The sequence below is a fragment of the Rhyacophila brunnea genome, unplaced genomic scaffold (assembly GCF_057557595.1).
Source record: "Rhyacophila brunnea isolate RB1 unplaced genomic scaffold, BYU_Rbru_1.0 scaffold_24, whole genome shotgun sequence".
Classification (NCBI taxonomy): domain Eukaryota; kingdom Metazoa; phylum Arthropoda; class Insecta; order Trichoptera; family Rhyacophilidae; genus Rhyacophila; species Rhyacophila brunnea.
Window position 1 is genome coordinate 715179 of NW_028232904.1, and position 21918 is coordinate 737096.

General features: G+C 35.2%; 1 protein-coding gene across 1 annotated transcript; it reads right to left on the reverse strand.

Moving 5' to 3' along the window:
• Positions 1-565: 565 nt before the first annotated feature.
• On the reverse strand, positions 566-21450 carry ScsbetaA (Succinyl-coenzyme A synthetase beta subunit, ADP-forming). Its single transcript, XM_085951653.1, has 10 exons — positions 21365-21450; positions 17613-17801; positions 16320-16390; positions 12783-12945; positions 11388-11528; positions 5119-5245; positions 4462-4605; positions 3363-3490; positions 3107-3259; positions 566-2579 (listed from the first exon to the last, which is right to left on the reverse strand). Exons 1-10 carry the CDS (start codon positions 21428-21430, stop codon positions 2409-2411), a joined length of 1353 nt encoding a protein of 450 aa, XP_085807779.1. The 5' UTR covers positions 21431-21450; the 3' UTR covers positions 566-2408.
• Between the last annotated feature and the right edge of the window lie 468 nt (positions 21451-21918).

The following is a 21918-nucleotide window of genomic DNA, read 5'->3' on the forward strand; positions in this document are numbered from 1 at the left end:
CAGATTAAAAAATTATGTCTTTCACTAATTTTACCCAGCCCGATGTCTGTTCCATTTAGGGATTTTGGACATTGACACCTCACTTACAATATTAATATAAACTGCCTCATGGCCCCCACATCCTGAAGCGGGCACCCAGGCTAGGATTTTTGGCGGCCCCCATACCTATTGCTAAGGATAAAGGCAATGTGACGCTCTACGGTAGCGTTTTCCAAATGGTGTATGCGGTAAAATTAATATATTTAGTGTTTTTTTTTGTATATTTTAATACATCCATTTGAATTATGGAGTTGTCGGGTATCAATACAAAATTAAAAATTGCATTGTCCAACCACATAATTTTAAATAATAATATTATTGAAGGAAAATAGCGCCGCAGGCGACCTTTTTTTATTATTAGAGCACATTTGTGATGTGTGTTTATCTCACTTATTTGGTCGACTTGCCACACCGGGCCCCTCCTGAGCCCGGGCCCCCAGGCTAGAACCCTGTCAGCCCCCCCCCCCCCTTGTGGGGGCCATGAACTGCATACTGAAAAATAAAATGGGAGGCTAGTAAAAAAAAATTATAGATTTTTGAAATTGTTTATTCTACAAAACATTCTTCATAAATAATTTATAATAATACATAAGGCTTTTGCAATGAGAATGCAAAGTAATACTTTTTTTGTTGTTGTATATATTTAGTTTTACCATATTAAATTGAATCTTAGGAGAGTGATAAGAATGATTGCAGAAAAGATTATCACTAAAATATTAATTGGAGATAGCGCTTTACAATTATTTTTGTTTAATATATACATAACATATTATAATCTCAAAGGAATATAGGGTATATTTTTTTTTTTTAATTGATAAAATTTCCTTAGTAATCGACGAGCATATCGTAAAATACAATTAAACGTTGAGACAATTTTTATATACAGACATTCCTCGACTTGTGACAGATTCCGTAGACCTTTTTATAATATATATATAATACAGTCATAAGCCAGACAAAACTGTGTCGAGGAGAGAGCGAGAGCTTTTATCAAAAAGATATATGGCGATAAAGGAAGTCGGATCGCCTCAGTGCCAGTCATTCACGAGTGACATTTTAAATTTAACAAAGATTTGATTTGATTTGATGATACGAGAAACTCCACTCCGCAACGAAAGACTGGATAAATCATAAGTCAAGGTAATAGTAATAGTATAGTATATCCGAATAACCCGAAATATACTGCATATATATACATACACCCTTACAAGGATGTATGACAGAGTATATTGTATTGTATTGCAAATATATACTTATTGCTTGATTTTTGAAAGAAATTTGTCTTAGCGTTTAATAATAACGTTGAAAAAATACCCTGTGAATACAGTGTTTCAAAATGGAGGGCTTTGAAACTGGTTAGAGAATATGTAAATTGTTTTACATTAACACACAAAAATGTGTGAATGAAATCATGTACATAATATTAACTGGATATTTTCAATGAATGACATTAATTTAATCGACTGGTCTACAATCAAAACTCACCAAATAGTAAATATTATATGAGGTGAAATCAACATTTTAAATAGGTAAGTTAAAAAAATGATTTGATCGGCCGCACTGTAGGAATTGACCACAAAAATTTATAATATAAACAATCACATTATATAAGATATAACTTCCAATTAAAAAATAAATTAGTCAAAAATCTTCAGCGCGGTCGATCACTGTATCGTTTATGTTACGCTATTTTTTATTAAGTTATAGTCCTTTTAAAAAATCTTATATACAGGGTGACCGATGCACGACATGTCACACTCAGAAACACAATCGAGTTCCGGATAGTCTGTATATAGATTTTTTTTATGTTTTAATTTAAATTCGGTGAGAATCTCATCGTAACTGGGTATTTTAGAAATAATATGGGACGAAATACAGCGCAGACAAAAATGACTAAAATTCATTTTTACAATACTTTTCAATCAGACAAAGCATGTAAAAGAACGACGTAGCGCTGTTCATTTTCAATAAATAGATGATTACATTACGTGAAACGAAAAAGACGATGGAATAAATAAAACAAAAAAAAATTCATTCTATTTACGATAATATGTTCGGTGTGGACTTTCAAACATAGTATAAAAACAATTTCACTAATTTAATAGAGTATCTATCTAGAAATCGGCACGACTGAAACCGGAAGCAAGATCATGTAACTGTAAGATGAAATTACGCCGAATTGTAACGACGTATTTCATAAAATTACGCAGTACATTAGCATCATGCAGAGAGTAGCTTTGGTAAATGACAGATTGGAAGCCAGCGACATTGTCCCCCCCCCTTCCGGCGTCAGTCACGGCGATCGCATAACACTTAACGAGCGCGACCAACTTAAAAAAATAAATAATGTGCCGAACGATTCAACATGTCTATTGATATTTGGGTATTTCGAATTTGACATCGAGGTGCGCCTTCTTGGCCAACGTGATGATGTCTGAGAGCTGAACGGCGAGGGTGGCTGCCTCGTCGAGGTCGTCTCTGGGCAGGATGCGGAGACCGGAGTCGGCGATAAGTTTCTTGGCTTCGTTGACCATTGTGCCCTGGAAGAGGATGTAAAGAAATCAGATTAGATTAAAAAAAATACCTATTTTAAATATCATACATTTTTGTCAATATTGTTTTCTCAATTTGCATGTTTTTATTGGGTCAACGGTCATTCCATCACACATCACGAATTTATAAAAGCATGAAGAGGAGCGGTCCTTTTAGAGAGGATTATTATTGGACATGGGAGTTAGATGGCCGGCCTTTCACGAATAAATTGATCCTGTATTGTTGCTAACATAGATAGAAATGTAAAATTTTAGGTCTACGAGTCAAAGAAAGACAGAGATGTCGCTGTTAAATTAATCAACTAAATTATGTGGTACCACCACCAAATAATAGCAGGATCGAAAATGGATTTGGTTCCGTTAAAAGACGTGCATATTGCACCATATATAGTATATAGAATTGTATTTTGTTTATTTAAAAATCGAAAAGACCCGTTTGAGCTCAACACTCTATCCCCATATATCATCGCCGACATCCGGTAACAGATATGACACAGAAAGAAGAGAAGTCTCACCTGTAGTCTGCAGATGATGGGGATCTTGAGATTGAGTTCCTTGGTGGCCTGGATGATTCCCTCGGCGATGACATCGCAGCGCATAATACCTCCAAAGATATTCACGAGGATAGCTTGCACCTTCGGGTCGGAGCTGATGATCTTGAAAGCTTCCTGCCATTGAAAAAAAATGTATCAAATTCCGTTTAAAGTATTTTTGCTGAAATTTCCCAATGAATAATGAATTGAACGAGAAGAGAGCAAACAAGGGACTCACATAGACGGCCTTGGTCGACGCGCCGCCGCCGACGTCCAAGAAGTTGGCAGGCTTTCCTCCGTGGAGGGAGATGATATCCATGGTGGCCATCGCCAGACCGGCGCCGTTCACCATGCATCCGATGCTTCCTGAAATTAACAGGCCAATAATAAAAACAATGTGTTTTTGACATAAATTTCTGCATTTACCTTTACTAGAAGAAAGAAAATTGCTCTTTGAAATCTCCTGTTTAGTTGAGATCGTTATTGCTGACGAGCTATTACATTGCTTATACAATTATTATTAACAAATACATGTACGTTTTCATAATTACGGCTAAAAATGCTAACAATGATCGTTGTTGACGTCATAATGCTTGACATGGTAAATTATATAAGAGTACAGTTGTTACATTATGAATTATATTGTTATAAAATATACAACAAAAATGGCGGTGGCAGTACCGCATAAATCGAAACTCGATGTGGTCTCGCAAAATATTTCTGTCGCCGATAGAAGATTTTTGCTGGACGTGTAAATACATGAGTATCTTGGTATCAAAGTGGGACATAAGCCATTTACAAAATTTTACAGGAGACTGACAAACAAGTGTGAAAAGTGACCGTTTTTCATATAACATACCAACTTTAAACTCAAAAATCTCTGTGAAAACTACCGTTTTTGATACTTTTAGTGGATTTTTTGAAAAGAGCATCACTTTCACTACCATAATCAATTAAAACATGAATTTAGTGGGAGGTGGCTATGTCCCACTTTGATACCAGGGTACTCACATCCCCTTGTGCTTTTTGCACATGTGCGAGAAACGCAGCTCCAACGGGCAGGGATGCAAAAAAAAGGTGAGGACGCATGAAAATTACCAATAGGAATTTATATAAGTAAATTATTTGAAGACTGAAGAATTTCTACATTTTTGGCTTGATAATAATTATGACTATGTAAGGATATTAATACTGGCTGTTAATTAAAAATGATAAGTATTAATTATTTTATCTAAGGCTAAGCTTTAGGCTTATGCTGATGAACCATTTTTTTACGCATATAATATACATACAAATTTATGTATATTATGTGAAAATGGTTAACAAAAATCCCTCACCGTCCAATGCAATGTAATTGAGGTCAAACTTGGCGGCGTCCACCTCCTTGGGATCCTCCTGCGAGACATCGCGGAGGGCGAACAACTCCTTCTGTCTGAACTCTGCGTTGTCGTCGAAACGGAATTTGGCATCCAAACTGAAGACTGGAAAATTAAATAAAGAGATTATTCAATTTTAATTAAGAGAAAATTATAGCCCGCTTATACGTGCATGGATTTACTGCTGGCAGTAACATGCACCAATAACAAGAAAATGTAGTTGTAAACACGTATTATCGTGCAAGTTATAAGATTGCATGCATGGATCAGAAAAGTTCAGCAGTTTCTAAATTTTCACGCAATAGTTGGAACTTGTGCAATATCTGCGCCGGCGCAATATAACGATGTTGGGAAACCTGCCGGAAAAAATATGAACCACACCGCACCAGAGCATTTTTAAGTTTACCAATTTTCACAACATACAATGACAACAACACGTCTTCCCTACACTTGAAGTATTAGATTGGCGAGACAGTCAGCACTTTTGTGTGCAAACAGTTATGATCGTGATTGTTTAATTTACACACTATCGGTGCCAGTAAATCCATGCACGTGTACGGGTGCTATTAGGCTAATTCTCAGTGCACAACCAACCAAAGGTGAAACAAAATAACATACACTCTCCGGTCTTGGCATCCTCGGCGTACGGGTTGATTTCGACCAGCAGAGCATCTTTCTTGACGAAGAGGTCGTACATCTTGATCAGCATCTCGGCTGTCTGCTCCTTCCGTTCTCCGAGACCGACCTGAAAACGAGGACACGTGACAATAGTAAGTCACAATATTTATTGATACATAAGTTGGAACAACCTCTCCTAACAACTCGCGAGTGGAGAACTACAAGGTTCTAAGTGTTTGTCCTTGGCGAAACAAAAGTAACAATGAGGCAGCTTAGAATAGTACTTCACTGTTGGGTCTGTTTTCTCAAGGACGAACACTTAGAACCTTGTAGTATTAGCCTCGCGAACTGAGAAACTCTAGCCTCTAGCTTTTATTCAAGTTTCTTTTTACTACCGTATTTTATTTTCAAATTAGAACAATATGCCTGTTTCTATTAGCTATTAGCCATTAACCATTAGCCAGCACATCTTCCAATAAATAGTTACACGTAAATTGTACGTATTATATTTTGCCATATCACAGTTCACCGTGAGCTGTCATACCGGAAAGAGATTACGCATTGTTTGTGGAGCATAGCAAACAGTAATGTTACAATTTTAATAGATTCAATAATAACATTAATTTGATATTGATTAGTATCAAATATCACTGATAATAACGCTGTCGTTTGGATCAGATATGTATATAGGTACGACTAGTTACTTATGAACAACCACTTGTTAATCTACTTTTGAATCATTCAGAATTTTATATACATAAACCAGTGGACATGAATTTGATCTATATGCTATACGGCCATCGGTTTCCAATACAACAGCTCACGGTGAGTTGTGATACGACCAACTGCATGTGTAGAATTTTTCAGATGCGGCAATAAATAATATATAAAAATAAAATAAGGCATTAAACATTTATTTATACCCACTTTAAATAATCGGTTTCCATAAGCTGCCAGTTTTTGATAGTTTTTGTAATTAGATGACTCATGTAAAGAAAAATCAAAAAAATATTTTGTCTCAAACTCAATTTTCCGAAACACATGATTTTGAAAGTGCATAATTTTTTGCAAAATAATATTATTAATAGCGTATGTAACGGAGATATCTGGGTCAATTGCAGGCCACCAAGGGTAAGGACTCGTGTGTAAGCTCGACTGAGTGCGAGACTTTCTTCTGTTGCCAAGTAATGTCAGCGGGAATGCGTGTCATGGCCAACTCAATACCGATCGAGATCAGAACTTTAGATCAGAAGTTCAAATACAGATATAAATAATTACACCATTGTCACTTTGACAATAGCTCAATAAATTTTAATAACGACAAATCAATTACATTTAAATATCTATTTAGAAATTACAAATTTATAAAAGTAGGAAATATCATGGAGATTTGAAGCCTTCGAGATGATGGTATTGTGGTGACATCTGCCCTGAGATGAGTAATTGAAGACGATGTTCAACACAGTAATGGTAAATTTAAATCCATTCAAAAGACCCAAGGTGTCCCATCCCCGCTCCACTCTTTTCCGACTCCAAATGCCAAATGCCTGTCATTGACATTAAATATGTCAGATAGGGTAAGAAAATAACATATTGGCAGAAAAAAAAACTAAATCTTCTTACAATTAAAAACAATATCTAGAAAGTAATACTTCAAAATAATAAGTCATAATTTTGAACATTGTTTTGCGAGAACCGATTAGGTGTTTTTTGAAGTTATACTTCTATAGGTGTGTTTGGAAAATCAGATCAGATTTGGCGTGTGACATGTAACACATAATTTATTTTTTCAAACAAATATAAACGCACTCGATTGCATTCGAACCACCGATTGTTCGGTTATCAACCGAACGCACTACCATTGCGCCACAGTATGATACTTCAATCGTGACAATTATACAGTATAATTTAGAATTTTTCCGTTGCCTAGGCAGCGAATTTATTATTGTCAGCCATTTGCAATTCCTTACGTAAACAAACTATTAAACGCCATAGTGGCAGTTGTTACTTTAACCACTCTATCGCCGAGCGCCCGCCGGTGGGCACTTTGTGATGTCATTCACACGCCACGCGCCCACCCATGGGCGCTTTGTTTTAAAATCGTAATGAACGTGTCTAATTATTTTTTTTAAATGAAAGATACCTCCGAATATCCCAATGAACCATACACCACACAGAAATATTCATAAATCAAAGTAGTTATCAAGACAATACGATCTTTGTATCTAGGGCTGACACATATGCCGGCGTAAATTGACATGACATCACTGTTGGACAATTTTTATTATTTGTTTATGTAAGTCTTTTCTAAGTGTCTAGAAACGAAAACGGCAATAATTGATGAAGAAACGCCTATTCCACTTGTGAACAATGTTGTTTTTGTTTCTATAATTTTTAATAGCCATAATAATTTTACGACAGGCGCCTCATTATTCATATCCATAAGTTGAGTGAATAGCTTTATTTTTACAACTTCCATAATATAAAATTAAAAATAATTTACCCGATAAAAGTGACAAGTGACATGGGTAGCTTTGTAATGCGCTGTCCAAATGAAGCAATACTTTGCCACATTTTCGAGCGAGGCGAGACGCGCCAGACGGAAATCACCACGAGTGCAGCTTGTGTGCACATCGCGAGACTCAAATCGTATCATGTGGGCAAAACTTTATATCTATGTATTGCAGTAGTGTTTTATTATGATTTCCGATAGAATAATATTAGATGCATGGTTATATTTGCCACTTATTTATCAAGTAATATTATATTTTTAGTTTCATGTTGAGCGCGTTTCAGTGTATATTTCATAATTTTTCTCCTAAGTTTGTAATATTATTTCGTAAATTTTCGGTGAATTTTATTATTCCTAAAATAGAGTACCTAGGTACCTATAAACATTGATAGTGTGTAATAGATATATTTGTGTGTTTGTGTTTTGTCACCCTTCAAAATGGAAGATGATCATAATAATCCTGAGCAAGAAGCCGATGATATTTTATTTTCGACACAAGAATCCGAAGATGAGAAAATTATTGAAATAAAATAAAAAATCTGAAAAACACTATTATAGAATTTATGATGAGATGACCCTGAAAATGATGACCGTGAATAGTGATGACCCTGAATAGTGAAGACTGAATTCTAAGTGAAAAAATACATCAATAATAATAAAAGTGAAAAAAATACTTATATATAATATAATAATATAAAAAATAATATAAAAAATAAATAAATATTGTTGGGTGACAGCCCTGAGTGAAAAATATATCGTAGTTTTCCATGAAAAATTAATACAATCTATGTTACCATACATAATATGTGAGTATTATATTACTATACATTATATATTTATTTCAACTTTTTCTATTTTTTTTATTTTTTTAAAAATGTGTGGCATATAGGTGTTAATTTGATTTTAACTCTTGGCGATCAACTGGTTAAATAAAAACAACGATAAATAATTATATAATTTAGTAATATAAGTTAAAGTGTATAGTAATAAACCAACGGCGTTCCAAAAAGCGGTCCTTTTTCTTGAGTGTGTAATTTAACAAGATAATTGAAAGCTAGTCGAAGAATCTAGGTAATCACAAGTTTTGTTTTTGTTTTTTTACGCCTAACTTCTAACGCGCGTACATAAGTACACACACCGATTTTTTTATTTTTTTTTACCACGTCCGATCCTAATAAGATCATATATGGGCCTCCACAGCGTGGAGGTTTGTATTAACAGATTTTATTTTTACAAGAAATGAATGTCAGTCACTTGCTCAACCTATTAGGTCCATACTCTGACTCATAAACAAATTGAAAAACAATATGTGTACTTGCCAGACCCAGGATTTGAACCTGGGACCCACAACGCTAAAATCCGACGGTTAAGCCGCGTGGCCGAAGGTAAAAATGAAAATAAATTGATTTTATTACTTACTTTTACTAACAAATCCCTAAGTCGTACAACCAAAAAATAATTAAGTATGAAATTTGGTCACCATTGAAATATCATAAATGTTAGGTATACATTTAATTTATTAGTAAAATATTATAAGGTACAAGAGGCCAGCATAGCAAATTGGTGTAAAAATAATCTATCCTTTTTGTGAGAAACTTTATGCTGCTTCCGGTGAAGAGATGCGTATTTTGCTAGCCATATGCAAGCTCAGTTTACATCTTTCAGATGAACCGCATTCTACCACACTTTACGTTGAGATTAATTAAAACCATAATGGAAAACAATACAGTGTATGACGTCAAATAGAAATAGACATCGCCGTTGACGGTTACAATTTGTGTAGCACTGAATAAATTGCTGTCAATTTACGTATCGCCGGTAATTTAATTAGAACCCACTCTTTAATTTAATCTAGGACACTGTGAACAAACGTTGCATATAAAAAAATTCTCATGCAGTTTCATATAGTACCGTGTACCACTCGATACCGCTGGGTTGCAAAATATTAATTTAAAAATGCACAGCAAACGCAATATAGCTAATGATTTTCAGCATACCGAGACGCTATCCATAGATTGAAACCGCATTCGGTTTTGAACCGTGCGTCATACTAAACATGATTTCTGTTCATGGAAATACAATTTCACCGAGTATACGAGTGTACATGTACCTACAGTAGGTATACGGTATATATGTTACGCCGAATGTGCGAAATTGAATATTACATGAAATGGGCAAAATTTTGCCTAAATCATGAAAAATGCAAGCCCGTTGCCTTATTCATGAATTAGACAAAATATCTGGAGAGTGCGTGAAATCGGCAGTAATTTTTCTGCCTACTTCATGTCTTGGACAAATTAGATAGTAGCGCTACGGTGGTATTTTTTGCAACTAAACTAAATGTATCAAATGCTCATGGATTGGTCAAAATGTACATTTATATTATCTATGGTCAAAATAGATGATCGCGCTCCGTGGTGTTTTTTGCAACTAAACAAATGTGTCAAATGTCATTGATTTGAATGACGTTCATATCCATTTACTATGCGCAAAAAAATTCTAGAACTATAATATGATAACGGAAGAATTTTATTGAAAAGTATTTTCGCGATTTGATTCGTGCTTGGGTATCAATTGTGCAATGGTCGATTGAATGTTTGTGATAGTTTGTTGACACTTGACAGCTAACCTCAAAATGGACATTCAGTTGAATAATTTAATTCTGAATTACAAAACCTAACCTAACCTAACCTAATAATAATAATATTATATTATGTCCAATTATAACTAATAAAACCATCTGTATTAAATTTACTTTTTCTTCTGTCATGTTGACAGTTCTAGAATTCCATACCGTGGCGAATTCATGTACTCAGCAGAAAAATTACCTAATTCATGAATAAGGCAACAGGCTTGACTATTACATGAATTAGCCAAAATTTTGCCCATTTCATGTAATAGTCAATTTCGCACATTTGGTGTAACATATATACGGATACAGTCAGACGCTTATTTATTTAATGAGTTTTAGTGTGGCATACAAAATATGTACAGTGCCACGTACGGTATCCGTCTACATATGGCCTCTGAGAGAGGAAAACTATCCAAATGAAAGCAGCTAGAGCAACTTTCAATAAGCCTAAATATTGTTTAACCCATCGGTGACTGACTTTATTTTTGTATATAGAAGAATGAGATTGGCTTTCAACAATCAAATATTGATAACTCAAAAAGTATGCGCTTAAATCACTTGATTATTTGATTTTTTGAACAAAAATACGCATGGCACACCTATTTTCATGTGAGACATGCCCACTCGACTACAATTTCTACGGTATCTTGCAAGCTGAGGAAAATAGCATTGCCTTTGACAACTTCTCGCATCTGACTCAAAATGGCATTTGTTGCGGCCCAAAATAACAAGTACTTTATCACCAAAATGTATTTTATTATTATAAATTTATCAGCTACTCCGATCACTCTCCGCTCTGCATTACGTACATAATATGTATTTGCACGATAGAACTTAGAATATAGAAAATTATGAAATTAATTAGATAATTTTGTCATATTCAATGAAAAATTTGGTGATGAAGTAGGTACTTGATATTTTGGGCATCACTACTCTAGAGCGACACCCTGATTGAAGAACCGATGTGATAAAAAAAAGTGTAATTTCATTATTTTTGTGTTAGGTATTTTAGAGATGTTTTTGTAATTTTAATTACAATCAAATGCATAAAAAAGTGTGACTGTCGTAATACTGATGATTTCTATTTGATTACGTTGCAGGAAAGAAATTATTTCAACGGTTTACCTTCTCGGCTACGGTCAAGGCTTGCGCCTTTGTTATTCCCTGGACGACATCGATCGGCTCGTAGAGGATGGCATCGGGATTGTCCCGGGCCACATCTTCAATGTTGACTCCGCCCTGCGACGAAGCGATGATGACAGGACCCTACGAAACACGGAACATATCAATCAGCAGTTAAAAATATAAAACATACATCTGCCCCCGGCGGTTCGGAACACGGTAACAACAGTATATTGGAAAACTGTTATGTTCATATCGCAACAGTTTTCAATCGAAAATTTGTGATCTTTTATATTATAATTTTATAAATTTTGTTCTACCCGTTTCCACACCATAATAACGCCTGTGCATTGATTTACTAGCACCACTAGTGTGTAGTTTAAACTATCATGATAATAATTATTTACGCGTAAAAGTACCGACTGTCTCGCCAATCTCATTCTTCAAGAGTGCTGTCATTGTATAGTGCTATTTGACAGTTTGTGAAAATCAGTAAACGTCAAAATGAGTCTGCACGGTGTAGTTTGTTTTTTTTCAAGTAAGTTTGCCACTATTGTTATACTGCGCAGGCACAGATATCGCAATCCAATTGTCGCGTGAAAATTCAGAAGCTTCCGAACATTTTTGAAACATGCATGCAATTTTGCAATTTGCACAATAATACGTGTTTACAGGTACGTACGTTACGTACTGTCAGCAGTAAATCCATGCACGTGTACAGGCAGGCGCTATAAGGTTAAGTGCGCATGAACGATTAATCAATCGGCCAATATGCCAAAGGAAGCATGATGTCCAACTTCAAGTACTATCCTATCCTATCATATCCCATGCAGTATAAGTAGGAGTAGGTAATCTACCACATCTTCTATCAAACACAATTGTCATTCTTCAACAAATAAACGTATTATATTCGGCTGAAGACAACAGTACTAATTTATTGTCTTTCACCATGACATGAGGAAAACTCCATTTCCCATTCACCGTTTCTTTTGGGCACGCACTAGGCGCATCGTCAAACTATTCTTCTACTTTGTAAAGAGTCTAACACGCGACGGTAAAAGGAAACTTTGTCTCAGTTTAAAGCACAGGATTCGCATCTTCTCTTTCTCTTACTCCTGCGGCAGACCAAGAGTGATGCAATGCAGATCAAGTGACCCGATAAGGTAATGCAAGAGTGATGCAATGCAGATCAAGTGACCCGACAAGGTAATGCGTGCTTCCTCATGGTAAATTTGAAAACGACTTCTACGTAAGCCGGTCAAGGAAATAAAAATAGGAACAGCTTCCCTCTCAAAATCACAATGATATCATAATCGGTCTCAATTCTTATGGACCCGGTGCAGTCGACGCGTCGGGCACGCCTTCCATATAAGAATTGTAGAGTTGAACGGTACTCACGGCGAACGCTCTCTCCATCATGATGGCAAAGTAGAATTCCCTGCGGGGGAACTTCCTCTCGGTTACCATGACCTTGTTGCAGATGCGGCCCGCCTCTCCGGTCTGCTTCGTGATTAACAGCTCGCCAATCATCTGCTGCGCCAATTCACCGGCTTCCTGAGGACTGAAGACAACATGCCGCCATTAACCAAATGAAAAATGCCCAAAGTGAGAAAAGTAATGGTACAACGGCTCGGCTGACGCAAAACTTTGCTCGAGCAGGTTAATAAGTACGTCTATCTCAGGCAACAATAATTAATCTCTGTTGATAGACATGTATAATCAAAATATTTGCAAAATCAAACTAGCATGGAGCATGAACCACATTCAGACACCTGATTAGCATCATCAAATACTCCATTCTATTGTTCTGAATTTAAATATTTTAAATTAATCCTTTGCGCGAAAGGAGAGCCGCCTCCGGGGATCCAGATCACGGATCTACGGGCCGACTCGGGGATCAACTCGAAGAGTTGTCATACGTGCTCTGGCTTATGACACCGCGTCGAGTGTACAGCAAGAGGGGGGACTTCATATTCCGAGGGCAGACATGGATAACCAGATTGACTCCAGACTAGGGAATCCAATCCCGGGATCCCGAGCTATTTTCGATACCTATGAATCCCGGGATTGATAAACATAATCCCGGGATTTCGGGATTGATTTTTTTATCAATTTTTATGGAAAATATAACAGAAAAAATACTTTTAATACAAAATAACTACATTAGAAATAAACTGAGTTTGAATGAAGTTTGATGTGTAGGTTGCCGATTCATTTTATTTTTTCACATAGATTATTAAAAATGAGAAAGATTGGTAAAAAAACAATGCTTCGCACTTTTAACAAAGTAATTCCACCATGATATCATACGTTTTACGGCAGTTTCATATTTGGCTGACATGGCTTCATATTTATGAAGCGGAAAGGCCATAAGTACGCCATGATTATTTGCTTTACTATTTTAAATCTCGCTGATCTATTCATTATGTCTTTACTATCAGAAATAGCAATCTCATATTAAATTCACATTATTATTTATATTACAATATTATTTACTCCATTAAACTTGTGTATTTCCAAGATTTAACGTATACAATATTAACAATAAATGTCTTAAATAGTATAAATTATACTAGATTTATTTTTGACCGATTTTATCAATGTTATTTGTAAATATAAAAATTTTATATTAACAATGGAAAAAAATCCCAATCCCGGGACCAGTCCCGGGATCCCGGGATTGTCAAATTGTAATCCCGAAATCCCGGGATCAGAATTTTGGCTCGGGATTGGATTCCCTACTCCAGACCATTCGACTTCTCAGTTTTAACTTGGTTTTAAGGTTTAAGGTGGGCTCGCCTACGGCTCGGTTATGTGGCGAATTACAGGATGCCGATCACGGGAGTGTCTCTATATGTCAGTTGAAAGGGAAGAAAATCTCAAGACTGTGGGTCGGATTGGTCGGCCATTGTGACTTGGTATCTACGATGGAAAAATTTTCTTTCAAGAAGTTCTCGGCATAATAAGGCGAGCGAGAAGGTCTTTTCTCATCAAGTATTGACCACCATATATTATATCAGAAATCACAAACACTAGTGGACGTCAACTGAGGTCTTGGGAAGTTGCTCCCGGAACACTCAGCACAACTTTGAACAGTGCCGAACATTTGTTACACCATCGTATACACCCACGTAACGGGTCTGGAGACGTGGCAGGTGATGTGCGCAGGTGGCAATGTGCGAAAGGAAAAGAGAGATAAGTGTACAAAATCACTATTTTTTATTACAGCCAAAAGATCATTCGAGGTTTGGATAACTTTTTATTGGAACTTTGATCTTTCCGTGTGAAACTTACTAATCCGATGGCATCAATTTGACTCATTCCTTTTCTTCTTTACACCATACTTTCATGTAGTATGATTAATTTGCCATGTAAACTAATCAGAAATATCTCAATTTTCCTTACGCACACAAAATTAACCCTAATCTACTCCACACTTGGAACGACTCATTCAAAGAAGGATAATGACTTGAGCTGCACACCTAATGATGAATCGAACAATGAAACATTTCCTGTACTACCAAGTAAACAATGATAAAAATGATTATAGAGCACAAGAAACAAGTTTATTGTTTGACATGTAAATAAAATACCTGTATTTCGTGTTTGATATAAAAATAATATCACTTTGACCGTGTTATGCATCTACATAAAATTATATATATCGGTTGATAAAGACGTTCGCGGTCCGATGCATAAGGCATTAGGCTCTTACCCAGGGGCTCCAGGTTCGATTAACGGTGAGGTCACAATATATTAACACGGTTTTATTTTCATGTGATTGTTTAACTTCTACTACTGCACTACTGTTTCACTTACCTACGCTATTGTCATCGGGCATCATTGCCTGTTGTAGTGTTAAAAAGAATATATATGAATACAAATTCTGATTGATTTAAGTTTTGCACTATTCTATTTGATTCTGGAATCATTCGATCGAATCGGAAATGGAATAGTACAAAACATAAATCAATTTAAATTCAGATTCCATCAAGCACCCTTTAATACATACGTGTATTAATTTTCTTAATATATTATACATATTAAATATATATATATATATATTACAATGCTTGAGACTTTCAGGGTCGTTTTTATCACAATAGATTTTTGAGTTGTTATCGGCTTAGAGTGTTCTTCCTTATTCTTTCCTGGACATTTCGGGCTCATTGCAGAAGCCAATCTCAAGAGATAATGTGTTGATGAATTGTACTGTAGGTGTATGAATGCGAACGCCAATCAGCCACCGTCGTGGGCGTAAAAGGTTAGACATTTAAAAAAACAACGCATATTTTTGACCAGCCATGGAATCGAACCTTCGGTAGAGGAAAAGACAGATTCTTCCGGCATCACTTAGAAACGGACTCATTGTCATTAGAAAATAACGATACCGACACCTAAATGAGTCGCCTGCACTGCCGCAAGAATCTGACATCAATCATTCTGCATTCATTTCTATGCTCATAAAGCAGTTTTTTTCTCTCCTCTTTTTTTCATATCGGAAGCTTTAACCAGAGCTGAAAATGAAGCCGGAATCCACTATAACTAGGTAGGTGGGTATAAGTATGTAAGTATACTGGTTTTTTAAAGAACAGGAACCGAACCTCGGAATCGGGGTTCTGATTTTTCATATGACAAAACTGAACCCCGTTTGATTTTTCCGCCGGACCCGAACCTTCAACCTTGAAAATGACTCGAGGGTTAAACAGCTCCGGATTTAATATTTCAATTACAATAAATTAAGAAGTTATTTGTGTTTGATTTGTCTTTTTACTTATCAAGTCATTACGAGGGGTCAATGTTTACTACGCAACATGACAACTTCGATAGATGACAATCATTTATTACAAACAGCGGAGATTAAAAAAAGGTCATCGAAATGAAATGAATTACATTGAAATGATAAATAATAAACATTGCGAACGAATAACTCACTCGTAGACCATCCGTACACCGCCCTTCAGCCCGTTTTTGAAGTGACCCTTGCCTCGTCCGCCGGCGAGCACCTGAAGAAGTAGAGAAGATATTATATCAAGACTGGAAGCACCGAAATCGGACATCGGTGTTAACTCAGCGTGGATTATGATTATTATGATTACACTAAAGGGAAGTGGCAAAGAATTAACTCATAAAACAAAATAAATACGACTTACAAGACAATCGTCACGAATAGGGTGAATTGATTTATTATTCCATCCATAACTGATGAAATTTCAACGTGAAAAACTAGCGACACCTTTAAATGTTGTGAAATTATTGGGTTTGTATTCGTAACTGACATTTGAAGGAACATAAAATTATTTGAAATAAACTGAAGACGATTGCCGTGCATTATATGGTGTTACCATATTCTGCAGGTATATTATAACACATTATCACTGTCTAAGTCTGTATTGTTATTCTTTTTATTTGTTATATTCATTTACCTAATGAGCAGCCTTTGATAATGCTAGAGATTTTACTATTACAGCACTCGAGAACATCTCTGGAACATTCTACATGTGGTAGGGCTGGCAACCATAAAATATAGGTTGACGAGCTGTGAAAAATGGCAGTTTATATTTTCCATCGTATTAACATACACAAAGCGATAAAATATTTCACAACGCAAAATGGTCACTGGCAATTTGCGACAATATCACGTCACTAAACGAGACATCAAAATATTTGAAATCTGTCAAATAAAGTAGGTATGACATTACGTAGAAATTGTCCCCGTATCAATAAAATCGAATATAACATTATTACTGCATCTTATTTTACCATTTGACATTATTCATATAATAAGTTAAGTATGACTGACAAAGTTTAGTGTGCATTACTATAATGCTGATGTTAAATTAATTCAACTGCAAAGAAAAGCAAAATGTATTTTCCGTCAATGCATCTATTCATTATTGAATATTACAATAATCTATTGATACGACTATTTCTCTCCTGTAATAAAGGGAAAATCTACCATTCGACAGTGAAGTTGTCGGCACTAAATCTGTTCTATTGTGTGAATATAATGTATTCCCCATTTTTTTCATATACTTTGGGCCGGTTTTGAAAATTATAGATCATTCATTATACATAATTTTTGTTAGATTTTCGGCATTTTTTGCCGACGGCAACAGTTTTTGGAAATAGACGCCTCAATTTTCTTGTTATTCCTTTTAGCAAACGTTACCTTCCGCTTCCGCAAAATAAATAACAGTAAGGAAAATTAACAAAACAATTACATACCTGAGCTTTGAGAACGATATCCTTGCTGTTGAGGTCTTTGGCAAACTGCACGGCGTCGCTCTTGGTTCCGGCAACGTTGAACTTGGGCACGGGGATGCCCGCATCATTGAGGAGTGTATAGCTGACGTGCTCGTGGACATTCAGGTTTCTCGCCTGTTGCTTATTCGACCAGTTAGCGCCGCAGAGGACCTGACAATTAATACAATCTTAATATTAAAAATAATTCATAACTGATGATCGATTGTAGTGTATGTTGTAAACGACTGTAAGTCGGGATCGGGGGTGTATACATGTACGTGAGTGACCAAGTGATTTTCAGAGATATCCGCACCCATTATCATGGTTTTCATCGAACCAAGAATAAAATTTGCAGATGGTGTCGATTAGTTTTTAAAATTCAATTAAACCTCGCCTAGACAAAACCATAATAGTTTAGGTATACTATGGACAATCCGACAAAAAAAGTGCAATCTTTTTCCGTCGTACTTATTTGATTTCGTTGAATTAAGAATACGAACGGTGTTGGTTAGTTCTTTCTTAATTCATTAAACCCTGTTTAACCGAACCATAATCAATAAAAAATATTCTGCAATCTATAAAATATCTAAAATTATCTGTTTTAATGGCAAAAAATATTTACTGACTATTATCTTCTATGGCTTCGATTAGGCAGGGTTTAATTGAATTTAAAATCTAACAAATACTATACGCATTATAGTCTTATTTCAATGAAAACAAATACGTTTGATTGACAAAATTTAGTGTGCACTATTTATGTCAGATCTTAACAGCCCATCTCCACTCTTCGCCATTGGTAACAACGCACTACAAATTTCGGGCTCCATGCTACCTTAGGATACTATGGTATTAAAAGATGATTATAATTCCTAAATTTGAAGCAGGTTTGAGAATGGAATGATTGTTTGGGTCGCACATCAGTTAAGCCTTACGGTGAAAAGAGTGCAAAAACAATCTTTGGCTGAATTGATACTATCCGTGGCTCCAACCGACTGATTTGCTGTTAGGTTTGCTTACATACTGCAGTTTAAAGCTTAGAAGAGATCTATGTTTAGCTACATATTTTATCCGACTTATACGGAGTGTAAATAAGAACTCTCCTATTCTCGGTAATATTGACTTGTGTCCCCCTGATAATTATGTTAGAAATCAGTACCATCAGTTGTTTGTTTTTCCACGGTGTAGAACTAATTTACGATTGGCAATGCCGATTACCAGTGGCGAAGGCTCCATACTAAGCGATTATTTAAAGCCTACCTTCTAAGAAAACTATATCTTCAAGTATTTATTTCAAATTTAAATACATATGGAATATTTTAAAATATTAAGAGTCATCTATGATGTGAATTTGAATGTAGATTGGCCCGACTGTTTAAATTAGTCAAGTTTAGAATCAAACAATAAATTACAAGCCAGTAGCGACATCTGTTTTTGTTCTTTGAATGACGATTATTGACAACATAATCGAAAAATGTTTTCTATACTTATGATGACTCATCTCTTTAAGCAAGTCTACAAATTTTGTCGCGTTTCGGAAGCGCTCGAGAGACCCGCTTCTAACTCTTTTTGCAAAGTTTATTGTCTATGCCTGCCGCTTTAAGCAAATAATAAATAAATAAGATGATTTTAAGAAATAATGTCTATTGGGTTCAATCAGATATAATTATTAATTGTTTTTAAAAATAACAAATAATTGTATCTCGTGATAATTATTTAGATTAGTTCAGTCATAGACAAACATAATTTATATCGTTTTAATTCAGTCAGATTGTTGTTCAATACATGGTGGTATAGTTTTATTTTGTGAGACAATTCAGTGATTTATTGTGTTCTGAATGTGGATAGATTATATTGTTTTGTACCCTAAGTCATTCGTCAGTGCTTTAATTACAAATTATTTGTAAAAATGTCTACTTTTCCAATTGAAATTGGTCATTGATTGTTGTAGTACGGATCAAATTTTAAAAATATCGTTTTCGAGTTTGACGTTTATGTGTCCACACATATTGTCAAAATACTCAAAATCAAACTAGATTATCGAATCTTTCAATTATAGCTATTGAAAAAGAATTATTAATTAAATTAAAACGTGGGCAAACATTTTATGATGTTTTAAAAAAAATTCTGCAGAAAAACAGACGAATCGACTTAGAGTACAAATGATCATAATTATAGTAAGCCTTTATATTAATTACCAACTGAAATATCTTGAAGTGTTTTGAATGGCAAAATGACAACAACGGCTTTTTTCAAAGCCACCAATGATATATTTTTGGGCATATGTTACGTGTATGAATGTTTATGAAAATACATAATTTAAACTCATCGCTCAACTTTATACCGTCAGTGAGCTATTGAAATTTCAACAATTCAGTATGTCGTTGCCATTAGTGTGCACATATTATTATTCATCAGTACTAATATCGTAAGTATTATCTTCTTATTTCCTGTAAGTATACCTTACAAGTGTGCTATTTTTCTCTGATCTCTACAGCCTACCTCTTCCCAAAAGTCACCCTTCGCCACTGCCGATTACTATGTTCAATCGAATCGCTCCGGATATTGATATATTCCACGTGCGTGAGAATAAATTTAAGTGAATGTTTTTTTATAAATACTTAAAATAGGGTCTACTTAGCTCGTACGGCGTACTTTCATTTACCTACATTATAATTTGTAATCCATAACAGATTGAAGTTATCTCAGAAATACAATGAAACGGTGTAAAACTGTTACTTAGTTGAAAAAGATCTGCCAATATATATATACCTATATTAATTTATAAGCGCAGGATAAGTGAGACAGTAATTCTCCAGTCTGGGAGGAGTCAATGAAGTAAAGATCGCCCCGAAGACGGTGGTCGACATCCAATAGGGGATGACTGAAGAAGACGATAATATATTTACAGCAGAATAGATATACGAGTAGGAAAGAAAAATATGGCAACGCCTACTGAAGGCCAAAACCGATCACATTAATCTAATAGCAATTTTATTCAGAAGGGTCATTTTTGACAAATTATAAATCCATCAGTATATTTTATGAATTGTCAACAGATAGTCGACAGATTGTCATTAGAATGTCAATCCATCATTATTTTGTCACTATATAGTCCATGGAACAGCTGTTAAGTGCGTTTTCATTAAAGATTCACATCGAAGAAATTATTAATGAAAAATAACATTGGCCGAATCATAACATGGGGGCAGTTTCAAGCTCTTTTCAGGTGCAATATTTTTTTCACAATAAACGTCAAACTGACAATAAAACTGAATATCTAATAATTAAAACACCTTCATTTGTTTATATACTGTTACATTATGTTATCATTTCATTTTCCCCTTATGAATGAGTCCCGCATAACATAACGCAATTACGTCATTTAGCTAATGTGGTAAAATTTTGGCAATCGGAGCGCCGTGAAATATTTGAAGGTTATTCGCAATGTTATTTGACAGATGTGGAGCAATCGATCGCTGAATGAAACGCGTCCATTTAAAACATAACAATACGCCAAAAAATATTATTATATAATAACTGCTTGACACAATTTCGAAAACCCTCAACTGGGGCAATAGAATCTGTCAATAAACAGCTGACCCTGGAAATTATTTCGGTATTGCACAAAAAAGTAAATCAACTGTCAGACATCTGCGGGTTTGGCGATGGGCGTTTTAATATTTTTTTACATTTCTAGCGTTCTGTTTTATGTCATAATCGGGTGGTTCACTTACTTTTGGGCCATTTTTTAGCACTAATGCCTCAGCTAATCCAATTCCGCGGTGCAGGATGGTCGCCATTTTTTCTTTTTTCTAAATCTGACGGAACTCGGTCAGTAGTCGCGCCCGTCAACCGAAGATCTAAATAAAACTATCGCACAGATAATAATGTAAGCTTAAAACGCGTACTATATTGTTCAAGATTATATTACGAAATCAATTACTGAACTTACGTCCACGTTTGATTTGTGGACTTTGTATCTCTGCGTTATCTTTATTTTGATTCACGTATGACTTGAAGTTCGGTCTGGATTTTTGGCGGGAAAATAGCAGCTGTTTCAAACACTCTAAAAATGAGGATACAATAAATTATTATTTTATTATCATTAACGGGGATACATATATATATTGACTCGTATGAATACAGTTAAGTTAACCGTATGTTTATCACAAGGAAGTATCCCTTTATTAATAATAATAATAATAATAATAATATGTAGTATAATCACTTATATAACTTATATTAGGTACTTACAGTTATATGGTCGTATGCATGAGATTCCCAAATA

What these genes read in the sequence shown, in the direction of transcription:
- ScsbetaA (XM_085951653.1), bottom strand. Translation starts at nt 21,430, where the DNA reads ATGGCGACCATCCTGCACCGCGGAATTGGATTAGCTGAGGCATTAGTG. An exon ending in GGATGCCAAGACCGGAGAGT is followed by an intron (nt 4,606 to 5,118) that starts GTATGTTATTTT and finishes TTAATTTTCCAG; the next exon opens with TCTTCAGTTTGGATGCCAAA. An exon ending in CGTCGACCAAGGCCGTCTAT is followed by an intron (nt 3,260 to 3,362) that starts GTGAGTCCCTTG and finishes TTTCAATGGCAG; the next exon opens with GAAGCTTTCAAGATCATCAG.